We start from the raw sequence: 17,963 nt of genomic DNA on the forward strand, positions 1-17,963 counted from the left end.
CTCAAAAACTTGGCAAACAAAATGGTAAGAATCAATTCAAGAAATTCATTCAAATGATGAAGAGTCTTTAACAATGTGTCATTGGTATAATTTTTGGAGCAAATGTCTGGTTATACAAAGTTTATGAAAGATCTTGTGACAAAAAAGTGGTCGATGAATTTTGAGACTATCAAAGTCACTGATAAAGTGAGTGCAATTGTTCATTCAATAGCTCCCAAGTTGGAGGATCCCGGTACTTCCATGATTCCTTGTACAATTGGAAGTGTCGAGTTTGATAGGGCTCTTTGTGATCTTATGGCAAGTATAAATTTGATTCCCTATTCAATTTTCAAGACTTTGGGGATTGGGAAACCAAGACCCACCTCTATGAGATTGCTAATGGCCGATCGAACCATGAAGAGACCGTTGGGTGTTATGGAAGATGTTTTGGTCCGGGTTGATAAATTCATTCTTCTGGTGAACTTTGTCATTCTAGATTTCGATGTTAATTATGAAGTGCCGATCATTCTTGGGAGACTTTTACTTGCTACGAGTAAGGGTCTTTGTGATGTAGAAGCTGGAGAACTTATTTTCCGGGTTGGTAATGAAAAAGTGGTATTCCATGTGTGTAAGTCCATACGGAAACCAAATACCAATGAGGTGTGTTCTTTTGTGGACTTAGTGACTGATATTATTGTGGATGATGCAAGTGCTACTATCAATGTTGGTGATATGTTGGAGTCTGTGTTGCTTAATTTTGATGATGACAAGATGGATGGTTTCATGGAATGCGTGAACTCTTTGCAAGTAATGGGGTAGTACATTTATGCACCCCAAAAATTATCCTTGGATCTTGAAAATAGGAAGACTCCTCCTACAAGGCCTTCTATTGAAGAGCCACCTACTTTGGAGTTGAAGCTATTGCATCCACACCTTCGGTATGAATTTCTAGGCCCTTTTTGTACTTTACTGGTTATTCTTTCCTCCTATTTGACTAACGTGCAGGTTGATTCCCCATTGGCGGTGTTACAAAAGAGGAAGAAGGCTATTGGGTGGACCTTGGAAGATATTACCTTTTGCATGCATAAAATCAAGTTGGAGGATGGTGCTAAACCATCCATTAAAGACTCAACGAGGCTATGCAAGAAGTTGTCAAGAAGGAAATTATCAAGTGGTTGGATGTCGGGGTTGTCTACCCCATCTCTGATAGTTCATGGACCTCTCCGGTTCAATGTATCCCAAAGATGGGGGGCATGACGGTGGTTACCAATGATAAGAATGAATTGATTCCTACAAGAATAGTGACCGGGTTGAGGGTTTGTATGGATTATCGCAAGCTCAACAAATTTACAAGGAAAGATCACTTTCCACTTCCTTTCTTAGATGAAATGCTCAGTAGATTTGCCAGACGTGCTTTCTATTATTTTCTTGATGGGTACTTGGGCTACAACCAACTTCTCATTGCTTTGTAAGATTAAGATAAAACAACCTTTACATGTCCCGGTGGTACTTTTGCTTTCAAGAGGATGCCATTTGGTTTGTGCAATGCACCGATGACTTTTCAATGGTGTATGATGGCTATTTTCACGGACATGGTGGAGGACTACCTTGAAGTTTTCATGTATGACATCTCGGTGGTAGGGGATTCCTTTGATGATTGTCTTGCAAATTTAGACAAAGTGTTGGCAAGATGCGCAGAAACCAAATTGGTACTCAATTGTGAGAAATGCCATTTCATGGATGAGGAAGGTATTGTCCTTGGCTATAAAATCTCAAAGAATGGAATTGAAGTTGACAAGGCAAAGATTGAGGTAATCTCTAAGCTTCCACTCCCAACTTTGGTAAAGGGTGTGCGGAGTTTCCTAGGCCATGCGGGTTTTTACCGGTGCTTTATCAAAGATTTCTCAAAAGTGGTGAACCCATGGTGCAATCTCCTTGAGAAGAATGCCAAGTCCAATTTCAATGATGATTGCATGAGAGATTTTGAACTATTGAAGGTCGAGTTGACAACTACTCCTATCATTACCGCTCCAAATTGGAGTGTGCCTTTTGAACTCATGTGTGATATAAATAACGTAGCGGTTGGAGATATTTTGGGCCAACGTATAAACAAATCTTTTCACCCGGTCTACTATGCTAGTAAGACTATGAATAGTGCCCAAGTCAATTATACCATTACGGAGAAAGAGCTCCTTGCTATTGTATTTGCAGTTGAGAAGTTTCGCCTGTACCTGATGGGTGCCAAAGTTAATGTCCATACAGACCATGTGACGCTCCATTATCCTATAAGCAAAAAGGATCTCAAAGCACGGTTGATTAGATGGGTGCTCTTTTTGCAAGAACTTGATATTGATATCCAAGATAGGAAACATAGTGAAAACCAAGTGGCGGATCACTTGTCTCGTTTGGAGGAGGAGGGGAGGCCGCATGATGGCCTTGAAATCAATGACTCCTTTACCAATGAGAAACTTTTGGAATTTTCAATTAAAGAGGTTCCATGTTTATGGAATCATTCCGGATGAGCTCTCTTCAAACCAAAGGAAGAAGTTCAAAAGAGATTGTCAAGATTATTATTGGGATGAACCATACCCTTTTCGGATTTGTACAAATGGGGTGATTAGAAGGCGTGTATAGGAAGAAGAGCAAGGAGATATTCTTGTAGCTTGTCATTCCTCACCATATGGTGGTCATCATGGTGGAGCAATAACGATGGCCAAAATTCTCAGTTGTGGTTTCTATTGGCCTCCTCTTTACAAGGATGCTAGTGATTTGGTGAAAAATGTGATGAATATGAACGGGCCGGTGGAATCTCAAAGAAAAATGAAATGCCTCTCATAACCATCTTGGATATTGATATTTTTTATGTTTGGGGCATTGATTCTATGGTCCCTTTTGTGAGCTTTTGTGGGAACACCTATATCTTGGTCGCGGTGGATTATGTATCTAAATGGGTTGAGTCTGTCGCTTTACCCAACAATGAGGCAAAACGTATAGTGTTTTTTTTTCTTGAAGAAGAATTTGTTTACAATATTTGGTACTCCATGTGCAATCATAAGCGATGGGGGGTCACACTGGCTTACAAAACACCTATCAGAATGTCTCCATACCGGTTGGCATTTGGGAAGGCTTGTCATCATCCGGTGTAACTAGAGCACAAGGCACTATGGGCTCTAAAGAAATTAAATCTTGATTGGGATGTATCCGCTAACTTGCGTGTTGCACATTTAAATGAATTGGATGAGTTATGGTACCATGCATATGCGAGTTCGTCCTTGTACAAAGAAAAGTTGAAATGTCTTCATGACAAATACATTTGGAACAAAGAGTTCAAGGTTGGCGATCTTGTATTGTTATTTAACTCAAGGTTGAGAATATTTCTCGGGAAACTAAAATCCAAGTGGAGTGGTCCACTTGAAATTATTAGAGTGATACCTTTTGGTACTTTAGACATGAAGAACAAAAAACAATGAAGTATTTCGAGTCAATGGTCATCGGGTGAAGCACTATTTGGGCAAGGTTGGAGATAGCCACGTGATGGAGGTCATTTACTTCACTTGAGGATGCTTTGACACTGCATCGTGCCACGACATTAAATTAGGCGCTTCTTGGGAGACAACCCATGTTATGTTTCTTTTTCTTTTGTAGTTAGATGTTATTTGTTGTTCTAACTTGATTTGAATTATGCTACAAGTTTGAGTGTGACTTCCAAGAAGGGTGGACTAAAAAATGGCTAAGTGTTGAACAACTGCAGAACACACTTTATTTGTGTGGACCGTGCAATTTTATGTGCCACAAAAGAAGTACATGAGCGGCTGCATTTTTCACATGCGGACCGTAAAATTAGAAGCCTACCAAAGTGTGAAAATGTAAATTCTTTAAAGTTTAAGTCTATCAGTGTGGGGCTAATCTGCGACCTAAGTGAAAATCAACGGACGCACTCAAAAATGTACAGATCGCACATTTGGTTCAGAGAATTTAGGCTCGGGTGAAGGAGTGCGGACCGCACATAGAACTGTGCGGCCGTACTCGACCCCTTTTACATCTTATGACTCTGAGTATAAATAGAACTTTTGAGTTCATATTACGCTTTTCACTCTACTCACAATCACTGTTACTCTGCAAGTTTTCCTGAGAGATTTTCACTATCCACCACACACACCTACCTGTGCTTACACACCTAGTGTACTCACTCTAGTTGGTATGCTTCATTTCATGTTAATCTTTTGTGATAGTTTAATTTTTTTGAAATTTTAGTTTCCTTTTAGGTCATCTGTTGTTAGAGTTCATCCATGTGTCCATGTGGGGTAAATCTGTACTGGGTAGTTGATAATGCATGCTCTAATAGGTTGGGTTAGTGAGATTTCATGTTTATACCATGTTGCCATATCGATTTGTTTAAGTAATTGCAAAATCTAAGCACAAAATGACTGCCTGTTCATATTCGGAATCTGTGGCCGCACTTGAATTTATCTAGTCCGCAGTTGTGTTGTATTGGGCAACCTGGTGAAGGCAAGTGCTTCTGCAGCCGCACTTTAATTGTGTGGACCATAGAAATTTGAGAGAGGTTGCACTTATGTATATTAGAGGTCTACCTCTTGAGACCCATATGTGTGGACCACACTGATAATTATGCGGACCATAGATGCATTCTGCAGCCGCAGAAATGCCGTTGCACTGTCTTCAGAGAAGAGGCTTCTGAGCCTCTGAAGTTTCTTGTTAGAAGTGCGGCTGCACTTGTAATTGTGCAGTCTGCAACCCCTTTTTGCGGCCACACATCAAATATGTGTGGACCGTAGTGCCCCACTCCTGCAGCATGTTGTCTCTGTAGTTACCTTACTGTGTCCACAATGTTCTCCCTTGCCTACATAAGTCTTGAATGTGTTGAATGATGACTTGTAAATAACAATCCTCTTTGCTTTGCTACAGACAATGGTTCGATTGCGCGGCCGTGGAAAAACTACAAAAGGCAGAGGTGACTCTTCTAAGGGTCGAGGTAGAGGTACCTTTCTCCTTAGTCAACCCAAAATTGTTAGGAAGAAGGCCACAACAGTCAGAGGGAGGGGTGCATACCTCTCTGAGTCTAGCTCTTATGTCCCATCTAGGAAAGATTTTGAGGGCAACTCCCATTTTATTCCGGAGGAACAGGAAGTTTTATAGTCTAGGCTACATGGGCGATCTGAACCCATGGATGAGGCCTCTTTATCTCATAGCACTTTCAAGGGTTCAGAAAGTGATGGCCAGACTTCTGAGCCACCAGTTGATCAAAAGACGGATGCACAGATTATTCTGGATGTCCCTGATGATGGTAGTGGGGGAGAGGTTACATCCATTGGTGTGGAGATATCAAAGAAGAAGGAGATATGGGAGGACATATTTTTTAGCTTGGATGCCTTCACTAATTTTCGAATGTGGTGGCCTATGAGATCCTTAACCCTTGAGAGACAGTTTCTGTTGAAGGATCTAGAGACATACAACCCTACAGTGCTGAGACAATTTATAGCAAGGAAGGGTTGGACGTTGTTCACTGAGAGAGTGGTAGATGCCATGGAGTACCTTGTCTGTGAGTTCTATGCCAACATTTCTCACATCAAAAAGGGGACAAAGGTGACCAAAGTACGCAACCTCAAAGTGAGGTTTGATTAGCACACTCTATATGCATACTTGGGGTTTGAGGACTTAGAGCCGAAAGAGTACCTAGAGAAGTGTGCTATGAAAGAAGAAGTCCGACCATGCATAGCTGAGATCTTAGCACCACGGGGGCCACCATCACCATGGATCACTGTTGGGGTTCCCATTCAGTGGAACACATTGAACTTTGAAGCAAAGGGTTGGCATACTTTTGTGTGTAGCACACTTGATGCATGCCAGAATGAAACCCATCTACCTATTCCACGTGATGTTCTAGTGGTTTCTATCATGGCCGGGTACCTAATTAATATGGGTGTCGTGATGTCGGCCAACATTACGTTGGTAGCACAGCAGACCAACACGACTTACCCTTATCTCAACACTATCACAGAGTACCTTACTAATGCAAAGGTAGAGCCAAGATCATATGATACAAAGGTGAAGCCGAAGAAACCATTTTATTGGTACTCATTGATGGATTCGACCAACCCAAAGAAGAGAGCTCATCCTTCTACCACCACAGGCCAATCTGATGAGCCGATAGTGGTAGTATCTGAGACAACTGACATTCCATCTACCTCTACTGAGCCCTCTTCTAGTGCTACTTCTATGCCTCCGCCACCATCTTCAGGTCCTACCATAGTCCCTAAGGCATCCCCTGCTACAGCTTCGAGGCTGGTTCCCATTCCTACAGTTCCATTATCTGCTTTGTGAGTCTTTCAGACATTGGCTAGTCTCAACATTTAAATCCAGACAGCTACTTCAAAGCTGTCTGAAATATCTAGTATTGTTGTAGGGCAGGCATACACACAGGTACAACAGGTCTCCACTGATTTTGATGAGAAGCTGTGCACGATTCTAAACAACCAGAAGATAATCATAGCCACTCCGGTATAACACGGGTCAATTATGGAGGAGTTGACCAAGGAAGTGAAGAAGTTGGGGAAGTCTCAGGCCAACAAGAGATCAGTTAATAAGCTTAGGAAGGAGGTGACCCAACTTGCAACAAGTGGGGATTTTCAATTTGACATGTTACTTGACCCAGACCAGTCCGCCCCAGATCCACCTGCACTATCTGCACCGGTTGCACCAGTTGGCCAGTCTAATGAGCTATGCCTTACTGCTGACACTGCTAAAGAAATGTGTGCAATGTTTGCCACTCCTACCACTCCTAGATATGATGATGATGAAATACAGTTGGTTGACCCAACGGGAGATGATGTTGCTAGGGCCAGTGAGATGTCCTAGGATGCTTAGAGAGTTTTTCTTCGCCTCTCTCTTTTTATTCTTATTTTGTTAATCATTGGGACAATGCTTACTTTTATTAGGGGGAGTGGAGTTTATTTGATTGACATTTTTGGATACATTTGGACTGTAATAATTGGATGATTCTATTTTTTTCTTATTTTAATATATCTATCTCTAGTAGTTATTGTTCATTAGCTTCTTCTTTTTTTGATTTTCCACTTTGGTTTTTGTTTTGTTAAGTAGTTTCTTTTTATGTTAGTAGTTTATTTCTATATTTTCTTAATAGTATAGATAATAAATCTTTGGTTTTCTTAATGCCACGGTTATTTCCAAAGGCAAATTCGTGTGAACTGAGTGACTCGTCATGACGATGGATGGCGTGACAACCTTCTTAAGGGAATGAGTCCATTTTGTGTTTAGGTAATAATAATAATAATAATAATAATAATAATAATAATAATAATAATAATAATAATAATAATAATAATAATAATAATAATAATAATAATAATAATAATAATAATAATAATGAAAGCGGTAAAGAGTTAAAATCTGAAAAATGAGTTATTTATGCTTCATTTGGTTCCAACACACTTAACTACATGCATATGGTTCGAAACAAGGTTTATAAAGAAAATAGCTCTAGTTAGTGACTTTGAGACTCTTGAATTGACTTTCGTAAACATTGAGTGATTTATTGGACCATAGTGATCTTTAACTTAATTGTGGTTGTTGTAGGCTCTCAGCTCGATCCTCTTTTATGGTATAGTTGCATGAGGGGTAAGGTGATCTTTTGTTGCTAGACCAAGTACCCATGCGAATGGTCTAGAACTTGCCCCGAATGTGCTTCAAGGAGAAATCCTAAGTTTGCTTGGTTTCGAAAATGATTGTAGACTTTCCTTGGTCCGTTTGAGCTTTCTACAACCAACCAATGTTGTTATCCCTAGTCAATCCCTTTTGAGACTTTAACACTTCTCATTTGATAACCATGATATAAAATTTTACCCGCTTTGGTGTGATCCTCTCTTGGTACCCGGACCTTCCTTCACACTCTTGTGAAATAAGTGGCTTAAGGCATATGTTTGGGGGAAAGTTGAGGAATTTGGAAGAGGTATCAAGGCACCCAAAAGAGAAAAGGTATGATCTCTATGAAAAGAGAAGATAAGAAAAAGAAAAAGAGCAAAAAGAAAATGCAAGAAAGAGAATAAAGGGAAGGGTTGATGGAATCAAAAAGAGGTAATTATCCCTAACATGAACATCAAGGGAGAAAAAGAATGAAATAAACAAGAAAGAGTGATGTAAATTCTCTCTAACCCTCAAGAAAAAGAGAATGCCTCTAAGAGTTAGTAAATGTGAGCCTAGAAATGAAAATGTGGAGTGCTTACGGAAAGGAGTAACCTCTTACCCATATGGTAGCCTACCCCAATCACAGCCCGAAAAAAGTCCTACTTGATTTTAGACCACGTGAGCATACATTAGTGGTGATCTACATGAGGGGCAAGACTATGGTACTTGAAGCTGTACTTGTGACATTATTTTGTGAGACAAGAGTGAACCTTTCATTGATCTAAAAATTGAGTGCTAACTTTTGAAGTGAGATTGACAAATGGAAGGTAGAGGAGGAAGAGTTTGGAGTCCACTAAGATCTACATGATAGAACAAGAGTCCTTGATGAGTAAGTTAATTCATGAAGCTCAAATGTAACATTAGAACTATATGTGAATGATATGTGAATTGTCACCTTGTTGATAATGCATGAGTATTGTGGGTAATTATTTGTCCCAACTGAGTATGAATGGCTTACCATTGACTCTCTGAAATGACCTTTCATTCTGAGAAAATGGGAACTAATCTATTTGCTTGAGGACAAGCAAAGACTTAAGTTTGGGGAAGTTGATAAGTGTGGATTTTGACCACTTATTAGTACCTTCTTACTTTAGTTTTAGTCCGAAAGTGTTGATTTATGTTCCCAAAACTAATGAAAGTGTGAAAATTATAGGAATGTTGGAGATTTGAACTCTAATGAAGAGATCTAAATAAAAAAGAAGTGTTCCGACTCGTAAGGCAAGAAGGGGCGCAACAAACCAAAAGTGCGGTCCGCAGAAGAAAGCGTAGACCACAAAATTCTCTCTGCAGCTGCAGATCTAGTGTTGAATATCAGACATTGATTGAAGAGAAGTATGGACCACACACAATTTGTGCTGCCGTAAAACATGGTCTCACTGACAAAAATTCAAAATGTTTAAAGAGTGTGCAAAATGACCAAGATGGAACCGCGCACGGAATCGTGCAGTCACATAAGCTAAAGTGCAGTCGCAGATAAAATTGTGTGGCTGCAGAATCCCGCAACTTGCAGACTCAAGCAAAGTGTGGATCACACATGGAATTGTGCGTCCGCAGAACCTCCCAAAGGGCATTTTTGTCAGCGAATTTTGGGCCACTATAAATAGATGAAAATCACTTTTTTAGGTCAAGTTTTATAGTTTTTTGAGTTGTAGCCATTGTAGTTTACCACTTTTGGTAATTTGTGATCAATTTTGGTTAAAAACACAATAGTTTATAATTTTAATTTTGTATTATGACTTTAATTTGCGTTTTTTCTTTATTTTTTTCCATTTTTAATATGTGTAGCTAGATATTTACTAGGGATGTGACACAACCCTAGTGTGTAAACCTTATGGGTAATTAATTTAATGTTTGTTTATGATTGGATGTTTATTATTTAGCCTTGTTCAAGCTTTAATTTTAGAATTAATGGTTGCAAACATTGATTCATGTCTTTTTGACTTGGTCTTTACTTGAGAAAGAGAGACCTAGTCCAGCAATTGGCTAACAAGAAATTGGGCTAGTTAAGGATTTGACTAGACTAATTTAAGGGTTTGAACTAGAGATAGGGAAAACCCGACTTGAGCTATTAACTATTTAGCTTTATACCTATTTAAGCTTAAGAAAGCGCACTATATGACCGAGAGGTATTGAGTAGATAACTTAGAGTTGAAAGCTATAATACACCCCAATTACTAAAATAAGTTTTAACATAATTAACCCATTAGGCTAACACCTAGGCGAAGGTTACATCCCTAGGCCTTTTACCTATTTGAAAACAACCAAAAAAAATTTAATCAAATTCTAGTTTCATTTCTCTATTTAATCATTGTTAGTATAGTTTATAGAAGTAATTTCCAAAACCATCTTGTTTGGAAGTATATTTAAGCTGTCTCTTCTACACGCATTAAGTGTACACTCCAACACCCACACTTAGCTCCCTGAGAAAATAGACACTGACTCATAGTTGGATACTATTCTTCCAAGGACCTCTTCCACTCATTGTTGATTGTGGATTGGGAGTGGATCACAGTTGTTGAAGCAATACATAAGAGCAGAGGTCAAAGCTACAATTTTTCATATATATGTAAATAAAAGTCCTAGTCCGGATGATTTTGGAAGTGGTTTCTTCAAGGCTTTCTGGTCTGTGGTTGGAGAAGATGTAACCAATGTTATCTTGGAGTTCTTTGATAATGTCCAGATGTTGAAGCAATTAAATTCAACTATCATAGCCTTAATCCCCAAAGTTGAAGATCTTCTGAATGCAAGCCAATACAAGCCAATTTCATGTTGCAACACCATATATAAGTGCATATCAAAAATCATTTGCACTAGAATAAAGGAAGTCCTCCCAACAATAGTAACAAAAAATCAAGCGGCTTTTGTGGAAGGTTGATCCTTAATTCATAATGTCTTGATATGCCATGATATACTGAGCTATTATAATTGGAAAACTACCCAAGATGCCTAATGAAAATAGATTTAAGGAAAGCGTATCGCATGGTTAGTTGGGAGTTTTTGGAAGAGGTTCTACAAGGCTATGGCTTTCCTAGGCCATTTGTCCAATTGGTAATGTGTTGTGTTACAACCCCTAGTTACACTGTCAAAGTTAATGGAAAGAGATATGGTTATTTTCAAGGGGAGAGAGGACTAAGACAAGGGGATCCCATATCACCTATGTTGTTTGTTCTAGTAATAGATTACTTGACAAAAGGCCTTGGTAAGATGAGTGAGCTTCCAGATTTTTACTTTCATCCAATGTGTAAAATAACTAAGTTGACACACCTAATCTTTACTGACGATTTGATGTTATTCTGCAAAGGGGAAGTTGCTTCTATTAGTAGGATTATGTAAGTTATCAATCACTTCAGTGCAGTGTCTAGGATTTTGGCCAACCTAGACAAATTTGATATTTTCTTGGCAGGCATGGATGAGGATATCAAGTAGGAGATCCTAAATTGCACAAGGTTTTTTCACTGCCTCTAAGATACCTTGGTTTACCTCTCTCCTCCAAAAAATAGAGCAAAGTGGAATGTCATGCTTTGGTTATTAAAATTATAGAGAGAGTACGCAGTGGTTACTCCAAATTACTCTTGTATGGTGGCAGAATATAGGTTATCAATGTTATTCTCTTCTCCATTTATAATTTCTGGGGAGTTGTCTTCATTTTACCATAGAGTGTGGTTAAGAACATTGATAAAATATGCAGAGATTACTTGTGAGGTAATTCCATAGTCCAAAGGAAGGTATCTCTTGTTGCATGGCAAAAGGCCTGCATGCCTAAAAAATATGGAGGACTGAAGATAAAGGAATGTAAACAATGGATTATAGCTTCTGTTGGTAAGCTGTTATGGCAGGTGGAAACAAAAAACGACTTAATATGGGTGAAATAGGTAAATGAAGCCTATATGAAAACTAGTCACAATATCTGGGAGCACCAACCCCTAAAGGATTTGTAACAACCCGATCACTCATTTTGAGCATTTGCACTTCACTCGGTAGTTTGAGGGCACAATAGCTCTGTATGATGTATTATGACTTGTATGTATCGTCAATTTAGATTTTCAGGTGATTCAAAATTAGTTTGAATGAATGAATTTCATTGTTGAAGCTTTAAGTTGGAAGAGTTAACCAAGTTTCACTTTTGCAAATTTGACCCCGTAATGGAATTTTGATGGTTCTGTTAGGGCCGGATGGTAGTTTTGGACTTGGGCGTAGGCCAGGATTTGCATTTGGATGTTTCTAGAAGGTCTCAACACTATTTGGCAAAAGTTGGAAATTTGAAGATTTGAAATATTAATAAGTTTGACTGGGAGTTGACTTTAATGATATCAGATTTGGATTGTGGTTCCATGAATTTGAATTTTTTTTTATGTCATTTAGAACTTGTGTGAAAAATTGGAGCTCATTCCGGTTTGATTTGATATGTTTCGGAACAAGTTTTTGAAGTTGAAAAATTCAAAGTTCATTAAGTTTGATTTGAGGTGTGATTCGTCATTTCAATATTGCTATGTGTGATTGAGGCCTTGATTAGGCCCGTGTTATATTTCGGAACTTTTTAGTATATTGCGATGGGGTCCCAAGCGGCTCGGAGGAGTTTCGAATGAGGTTCGGTTCGTTTGGATCCATTTTTCTAGGCTGGTTTGGCAGGGCTTCTGGTGTGACCGCACCTGCAGAGCTATGGGCACAGGTGTGGGGCCGCAAAAGCGGAAGTAGAATCGTAGAAGCGGGAGTGCTGCTAGGAGCAGGAGTCCACAGAAGCGGAGGTTTCTTCGTATCTATGAAGGCGCAAATGCGGTGAGTTTGGGCGCAGAAGCGAATGGCAGCGCAGAAGCACGATTTGGACTCGCACCTGCGTGTGCGCAGAAGCGGAGTTTGTACCGCAGGTGCAGAAGTAGGCCTCCAGTGCTTCTCCGCAGAAGCATGATTTTTGTCTCAAAAGCAACGCCGCAGAAGTGGCTAATGTGTTGCAGGTGCGAATAGTGCTGGGCAGAAACTATAAATCGAGGGTTGTCCATTTTTATCACATATTGAGCTATAGACCATGTATTCGGGCAATTTTGGAGGCGATTTTCATCACATGTATTGGGGTAAATGTTCTACACTCGGTTTTGATTATATTTCATGAATTTATATTTATTTTGATAATTGGATTATGATATTTTAAGAGAAATTGGGGGATTTTGTCTAAAATTTCATAAAGTGAATTATCGAGTTTTGAACATCGATTAAAAGTCAGATTTGAGTAAAACTAGTATGGTTGGAATCATAATTGAATGGGTTGTCGAATTTTGTGAGTTTTGTCGGATTTTGAGGGTGGGCCCGGGTTTAACTTTTTGGTTGACTTTGGGCTATATATATATTAAAGATTCGATCTTTATCGTTTGAAATTGTTTACTTAGGCATTATTTGATGTTCTTGAGTTGCTTTTTGTTAGTTTCGAGTCATTCTGAGGTCGGTACGCGGGAGATGGTATTTTTGGAGCATCGTTTGGATTGCTCGGTATTGGATTAGGCTTGTTCAAGGTAAGTAACACTTCTGAATTTAGTGCTGAGGGTATGAACCCTTGAATATACATGATATGTGTTTGGTGTTAAGGTGACTCACATGCTAGGTGACGGGTGTGGGGGCGTGCATCGTGTGAATTGTGACTCGGTTATTTCTGTGGTAATTTGTAGTTACCTAATCTTATCTGTATCCATGAAATCTCTATGTGATAGAGTAAATGAGTTGTGATCCATATTAGAAACCATATCTAGGTTATATGCTTATCCTGTTGGGACCCACTGAGGTCATTTCTGTTGTTGAGTTATCTGTTTATATTGAAATTACATACTCAGTCATACTCATTCATCTGCATATCATATCTTAGTCTATGTTATCATTTATTGATATATCACATCATTATTTATGGGCTGATTTTTCATGACATTATGCCCCGAGAGAGTGGAAAGATTGATGATTGAGTGAGGCTGAGGGTCTGATTGTGAGGATATTGATGGGATCAGGCTATACGCTGCAACGGGTATTATTGATTCATGATAGATCAGGCTGCACGCCACAATTGGTATTATTGATTCATGATGGGATCTAGCTGCATGTCGCAGTAGGTATTATTGATTCATGTCATGATTGGCTTATTATAGTGCATGGGCTGGATCTGCCTCTTTAGAGTCTGCACAACCCATAGTGAGCGCAGTTGTTATTGATTTCTGGGCTAGATCTACCCTGGAATGGATTTGCCCTGTATGGTACTGAGTGCAAGTGCTGAGTGTGAGTGCTGAGCGCGAGTGCTGAGTGACTGGAAGGATTAAGTGACTATGAGGACTGAGTGACTGTGAGGATTGAGTGATTAGTAGGACTAAGTGCATTGATGCCCCGAGAGCATGCACATGGCTTTATCACCTCATTGCATTACAATTAGCATGTATACTTGACATACAGGGATAGAGATGCATTTTCTCATATTGTACAGTATAGTGACACTCATGACATTCACATGCGCATTGACATGTAGGCATAGAGATGTGCTTTCCTAATGCCGTATGATAATGAGACTACTTAACTATTGTTGAAAGGTTTTAGGAAATATCACAGTTTTAATACTTACTCATATTTTTGGTGTTTTCGGTGAAAGAATTGGGATTTCCTATTATACTTGAAAAGCATGCCTATTTTCCATAATTATGAACAAGCTAAACATCATATCTCTGAGTTATTTCTTGTACCATTGTTATTACATTGTTATAAACTGTTGCTGGTTATTGGAGTTGGACATTAACCCTTGTCCCAGCTCGTCACTACTTTCAACCTAAGGTTAGGTTTGTTACTTATTGAGTATATGGGATCGGTTGTACTCATACTACACTTCTGTACCTTGCGTGCAGATGTTGGATGTTGTTGTTGTTGTGTATGGTGGGAGCTAGATTTTTGGGCTCCGCAGGATTGCAGTTGGTATTGGAAAAAATTGAATGCTCTAAAGGAGCATATGGCACAATGGTATAGTAGAGGTGTCTATCAACTGATGCTAGTGGCATGTATATTTAGTTTCCAGTAGCTACATAGCACTGAAGGGAGATATGACTAGACTGAGAGAAGCTGAGATTATATGGAATACTGCGTAGGCAAATAGTGATCACTTGGCTAGCATAGCAAGAGAAGCTAATGACCAGAGATAGACTGATGAGGTTGAACATTCCAATAAATGGAGACCTTAATTGCGTACTGTGTGATCGAGCAGCATTTTTTTATGGATTGTAAATGGATCCAGAATATACGGGAGGCATTGATCAGTTGTTTAGGAATAATATTACATCCCAAATTGTTAGCAGAAGTTTGCAATAGATCAAGAACAGGAACTGGAGGAAGTTCAGGAAAGAAGTAGCAGCAGCAATCATTAGTTCAGTAATATACTACACTTGGAAAGCTCAGAATTGGAAACATTTGAGGAAGATCACTGTAAATAGTGCATTTATAGAGACACAAACTAAAAAGGAACTTAGGGAAAGAGGTTGTATGTTAGTAGGTTCTAGGAGAGCTGGAAACTACACAGTTTTGATATAGAGGCTATGTAATTAGAATTGTTATGGTTGATGGTAGATTGGTTTCCTTTTCTTTTGAGATCTAGAGAGTTTCCGATCAGAGTGGATTGAAACAACTGGATACTCTTAGTTTGTAAATAATTTGGTTGTTATGGTAATTATTTGACCCAAAATTTAGATCTAGGTTTAAACAATTAGATTTAATGGAATATAGTGATTCTTAGCCATAATACCCAAAAGATATATTAACTGATTTTGTAGCAAGATAGTGCAGATATTATCTAAGTAGCAATAAATAGTGATAACACTGGCAATTTTTAATGACTCAAAAATGAAGGATCTAGCATTAAATAATAATAAATAGCAATGAATGGCATTTAAGTAAATAAGAACATGTGAGTCACTCGAAAAGGGTAAGATTAGTGGGTATTCATTTTGACAATGATGAATGATTGGTAAGTCTTTGGATACAGATTCTTATTGGATCGTGGGGGAAAAGTTAGACAAGAATCTCAAGAAAAAGGTATATTTTGTATGTGTATAGTAAAGCAAGATTCTTCAAAGAATGTCAATGTGTTGTCTTACAAATGAGTATTTCATGTCCCCTATAACTATGTCTCTTTCTATTTCTAAGGGAACATATGCCAAAAAACTCTAATAATACAGATCCGGAGAATATTCTCTGGAATATTCCATTTAAAGTCTTATCCTAAATCCAACTGTTATTAATCTGTTCAAGAAGAGTGCTCATCCTCGACCCCGTCCTCGATCTCTTGTTAGATCACTTCGGCCTTGAATATGCCTTTTATAGAAGTTATAATGGTGACACGTGGCAGCCCTTACAGGCCTTCTTAATGTTGATATGGTATAAACATAACTAAGATAGTTTTGGCCCAAACAGTTAGTCCCTTAGTTTGCCGAGGTCGCCCTTGCGAGCGAGTTCGATGAGCGAATAATGTCATTCGTGATCGAACTTATTGAACAGATAACATGGGTCATAGCCATCATGGAGAGCATGCAACATGGCTCTCTTTGGTCTCGTATTTCAAATCCCTTAAATTTCCCTTGTGATTTGTTGGAGCCATCTAGTCCAAGAGAGTGGGTGACGTCATGACGTCATGCATCATGATGATGCTTGTTCCCCATGCATTGCATCAATTTGTGTGTGACCTTTGATTGGATCTGCTAGTTTGATTTCGGTGAGAATTATGATGAGTCGTTTCGGGTTTGGTGCTTATTAAGACAAAACTTTTTAGATTTGGTGCCTCAATTTCTATATATAGGGGTTGTCAAACCCGAATTTGAAATTTTACCTTGCCAAAGTTTTGAGATTTCAAACCTCCTCTGTGAACCTTTCTTCTCTGCTTCGTTGCCCTACATTATATACCAATTTCTCTTTCTATTAATCTTCTTCGTTATCTCAAAACATGTAAAACTTATCATGCGATGTTGGTAAAGGGAGTCATGTCACTCCCTTGGCGGTTGTGTTTCCTACTCACGAGGAGAATGTTTCCGCTATTGATAAGGATGAAACTTTTCTGTCAGTGGAGGAGATACTTTCCCGCAACCCCGAAGCCAGGTCCGATCTTACCCGATCATCGGATGTGGCACCTGGGAATTTCCTATCGATAATGGCATCCAAACAGTTGGCTAAATTTAAAGCCAAGTTTGGCCTCCCCAACCATATCGAACTGGTCCCTGCTGAAAGGGACGAAGTGCATGTTAACCCACATGGGTACTGCGCTTTATACGCTTAACCCTTCCTTATCGGTTACTCATTTCCTCTTCTCCTGTTGGTGGAGTAGTTTTGTCGCCACTACAGCATTTTTCCTGCTTAACTCGCACCGTACGTCCACAAAGTCATCAAAATGTTGACCAAATTTCCTGAGCCTGCTGGGGTCGAAGTGATGGTGCCCCATTTGGTGCACTTGTTTGCCCCTAACTTCTATAAGGGGACGATGTTAAACCTTCACCACTATAGAGTTAAGTGTTTGGTGGTGAATATGGATGACAAGGCCAGTCGCCAATTCTGGTTGGATTTTTTTTATGTTAGGATCGAGGACGCTAATGTCGACGGCTTACCTGTGGCTTAAAATAATACACATAATTGTATTGTTTTATCCTTTTTCATATTTTACATCTCTTCGCTTGTTTGGAGCTAGCCGAGTGATTTTTCCTTCCTTACATCTAACAACCAACCTCCTCCTCTAGACGTGCGCATTACCGACTGGGTTGAGCAAATTCTCCCTCGTTCTGTAGGGATTCGCGACTAGCCGAGCTTTTTTAAGAAGTCCAGACCGGCTCTCCCCTTCGTAGGTAACTTATTTGTCTTAGTCGTGACCATTGCACCTCTTTGTCGTACAGTGGCTTGCTCTGCTAACTTCTGCATTTCTTCCTCTCAGGTTCGGCTACGGGGAAGGGTTCTCGAAGGAGCCGGGCGTCTGTGGCCTCGTTTAGGAGAAGGGCTGCTATGCCTTTGATGTCTTCCCCCATTGCGACTGCTGTACTTTTTACACCTGCCCCCGCCTTGGCTGCTATAGTACAAGAATCAACCTACTTCCTAATTGTTGCTTATGTTCCTCAGTTGTTTTCCTTGATTGATGGACGACGAGGTCTCCCCTAGTGATGGGGATTTAAGGCCTCGCATAAGGAGAGCCGTGGACGATGGGGGGAAAGTTTCGATCACTGTCGACTCACTAGGGGACGACTTGGTTCTCTAGGAGACGATGATGATTCATATAA

The 17,963-nt window shown here is 39.5% G+C and overlaps 1 protein-coding gene across 1 annotated transcript; it reads left to right on the forward strand.

Moving 5' to 3' along the window:
• Positions 1 to 102: 102 nt before the first annotated feature.
• Positions 103 to 798, forward strand: LOC142182047 (uncharacterized). Its single transcript, XM_075255908.1, has 2 exons — positions 103 to 301; positions 476 to 798. Exons 1-2 carry the CDS (start codon positions 103 to 105, stop codon positions 796 to 798), a joined length of 522 nt encoding a protein of 173 aa, XP_075112009.1.
• Positions 799 to 17,963: the final 17,165 nt, after the last annotated feature.

The sequence above is a fragment of the Nicotiana tabacum genome, chromosome 6 (genome assembly GCF_000715075.1).
Source record: "Nicotiana tabacum cultivar K326 chromosome 6, ASM71507v2, whole genome shotgun sequence".
Lineage (NCBI taxonomy): Eukaryota > Viridiplantae > Streptophyta > Magnoliopsida > Solanales > Solanaceae > Nicotiana > Nicotiana tabacum.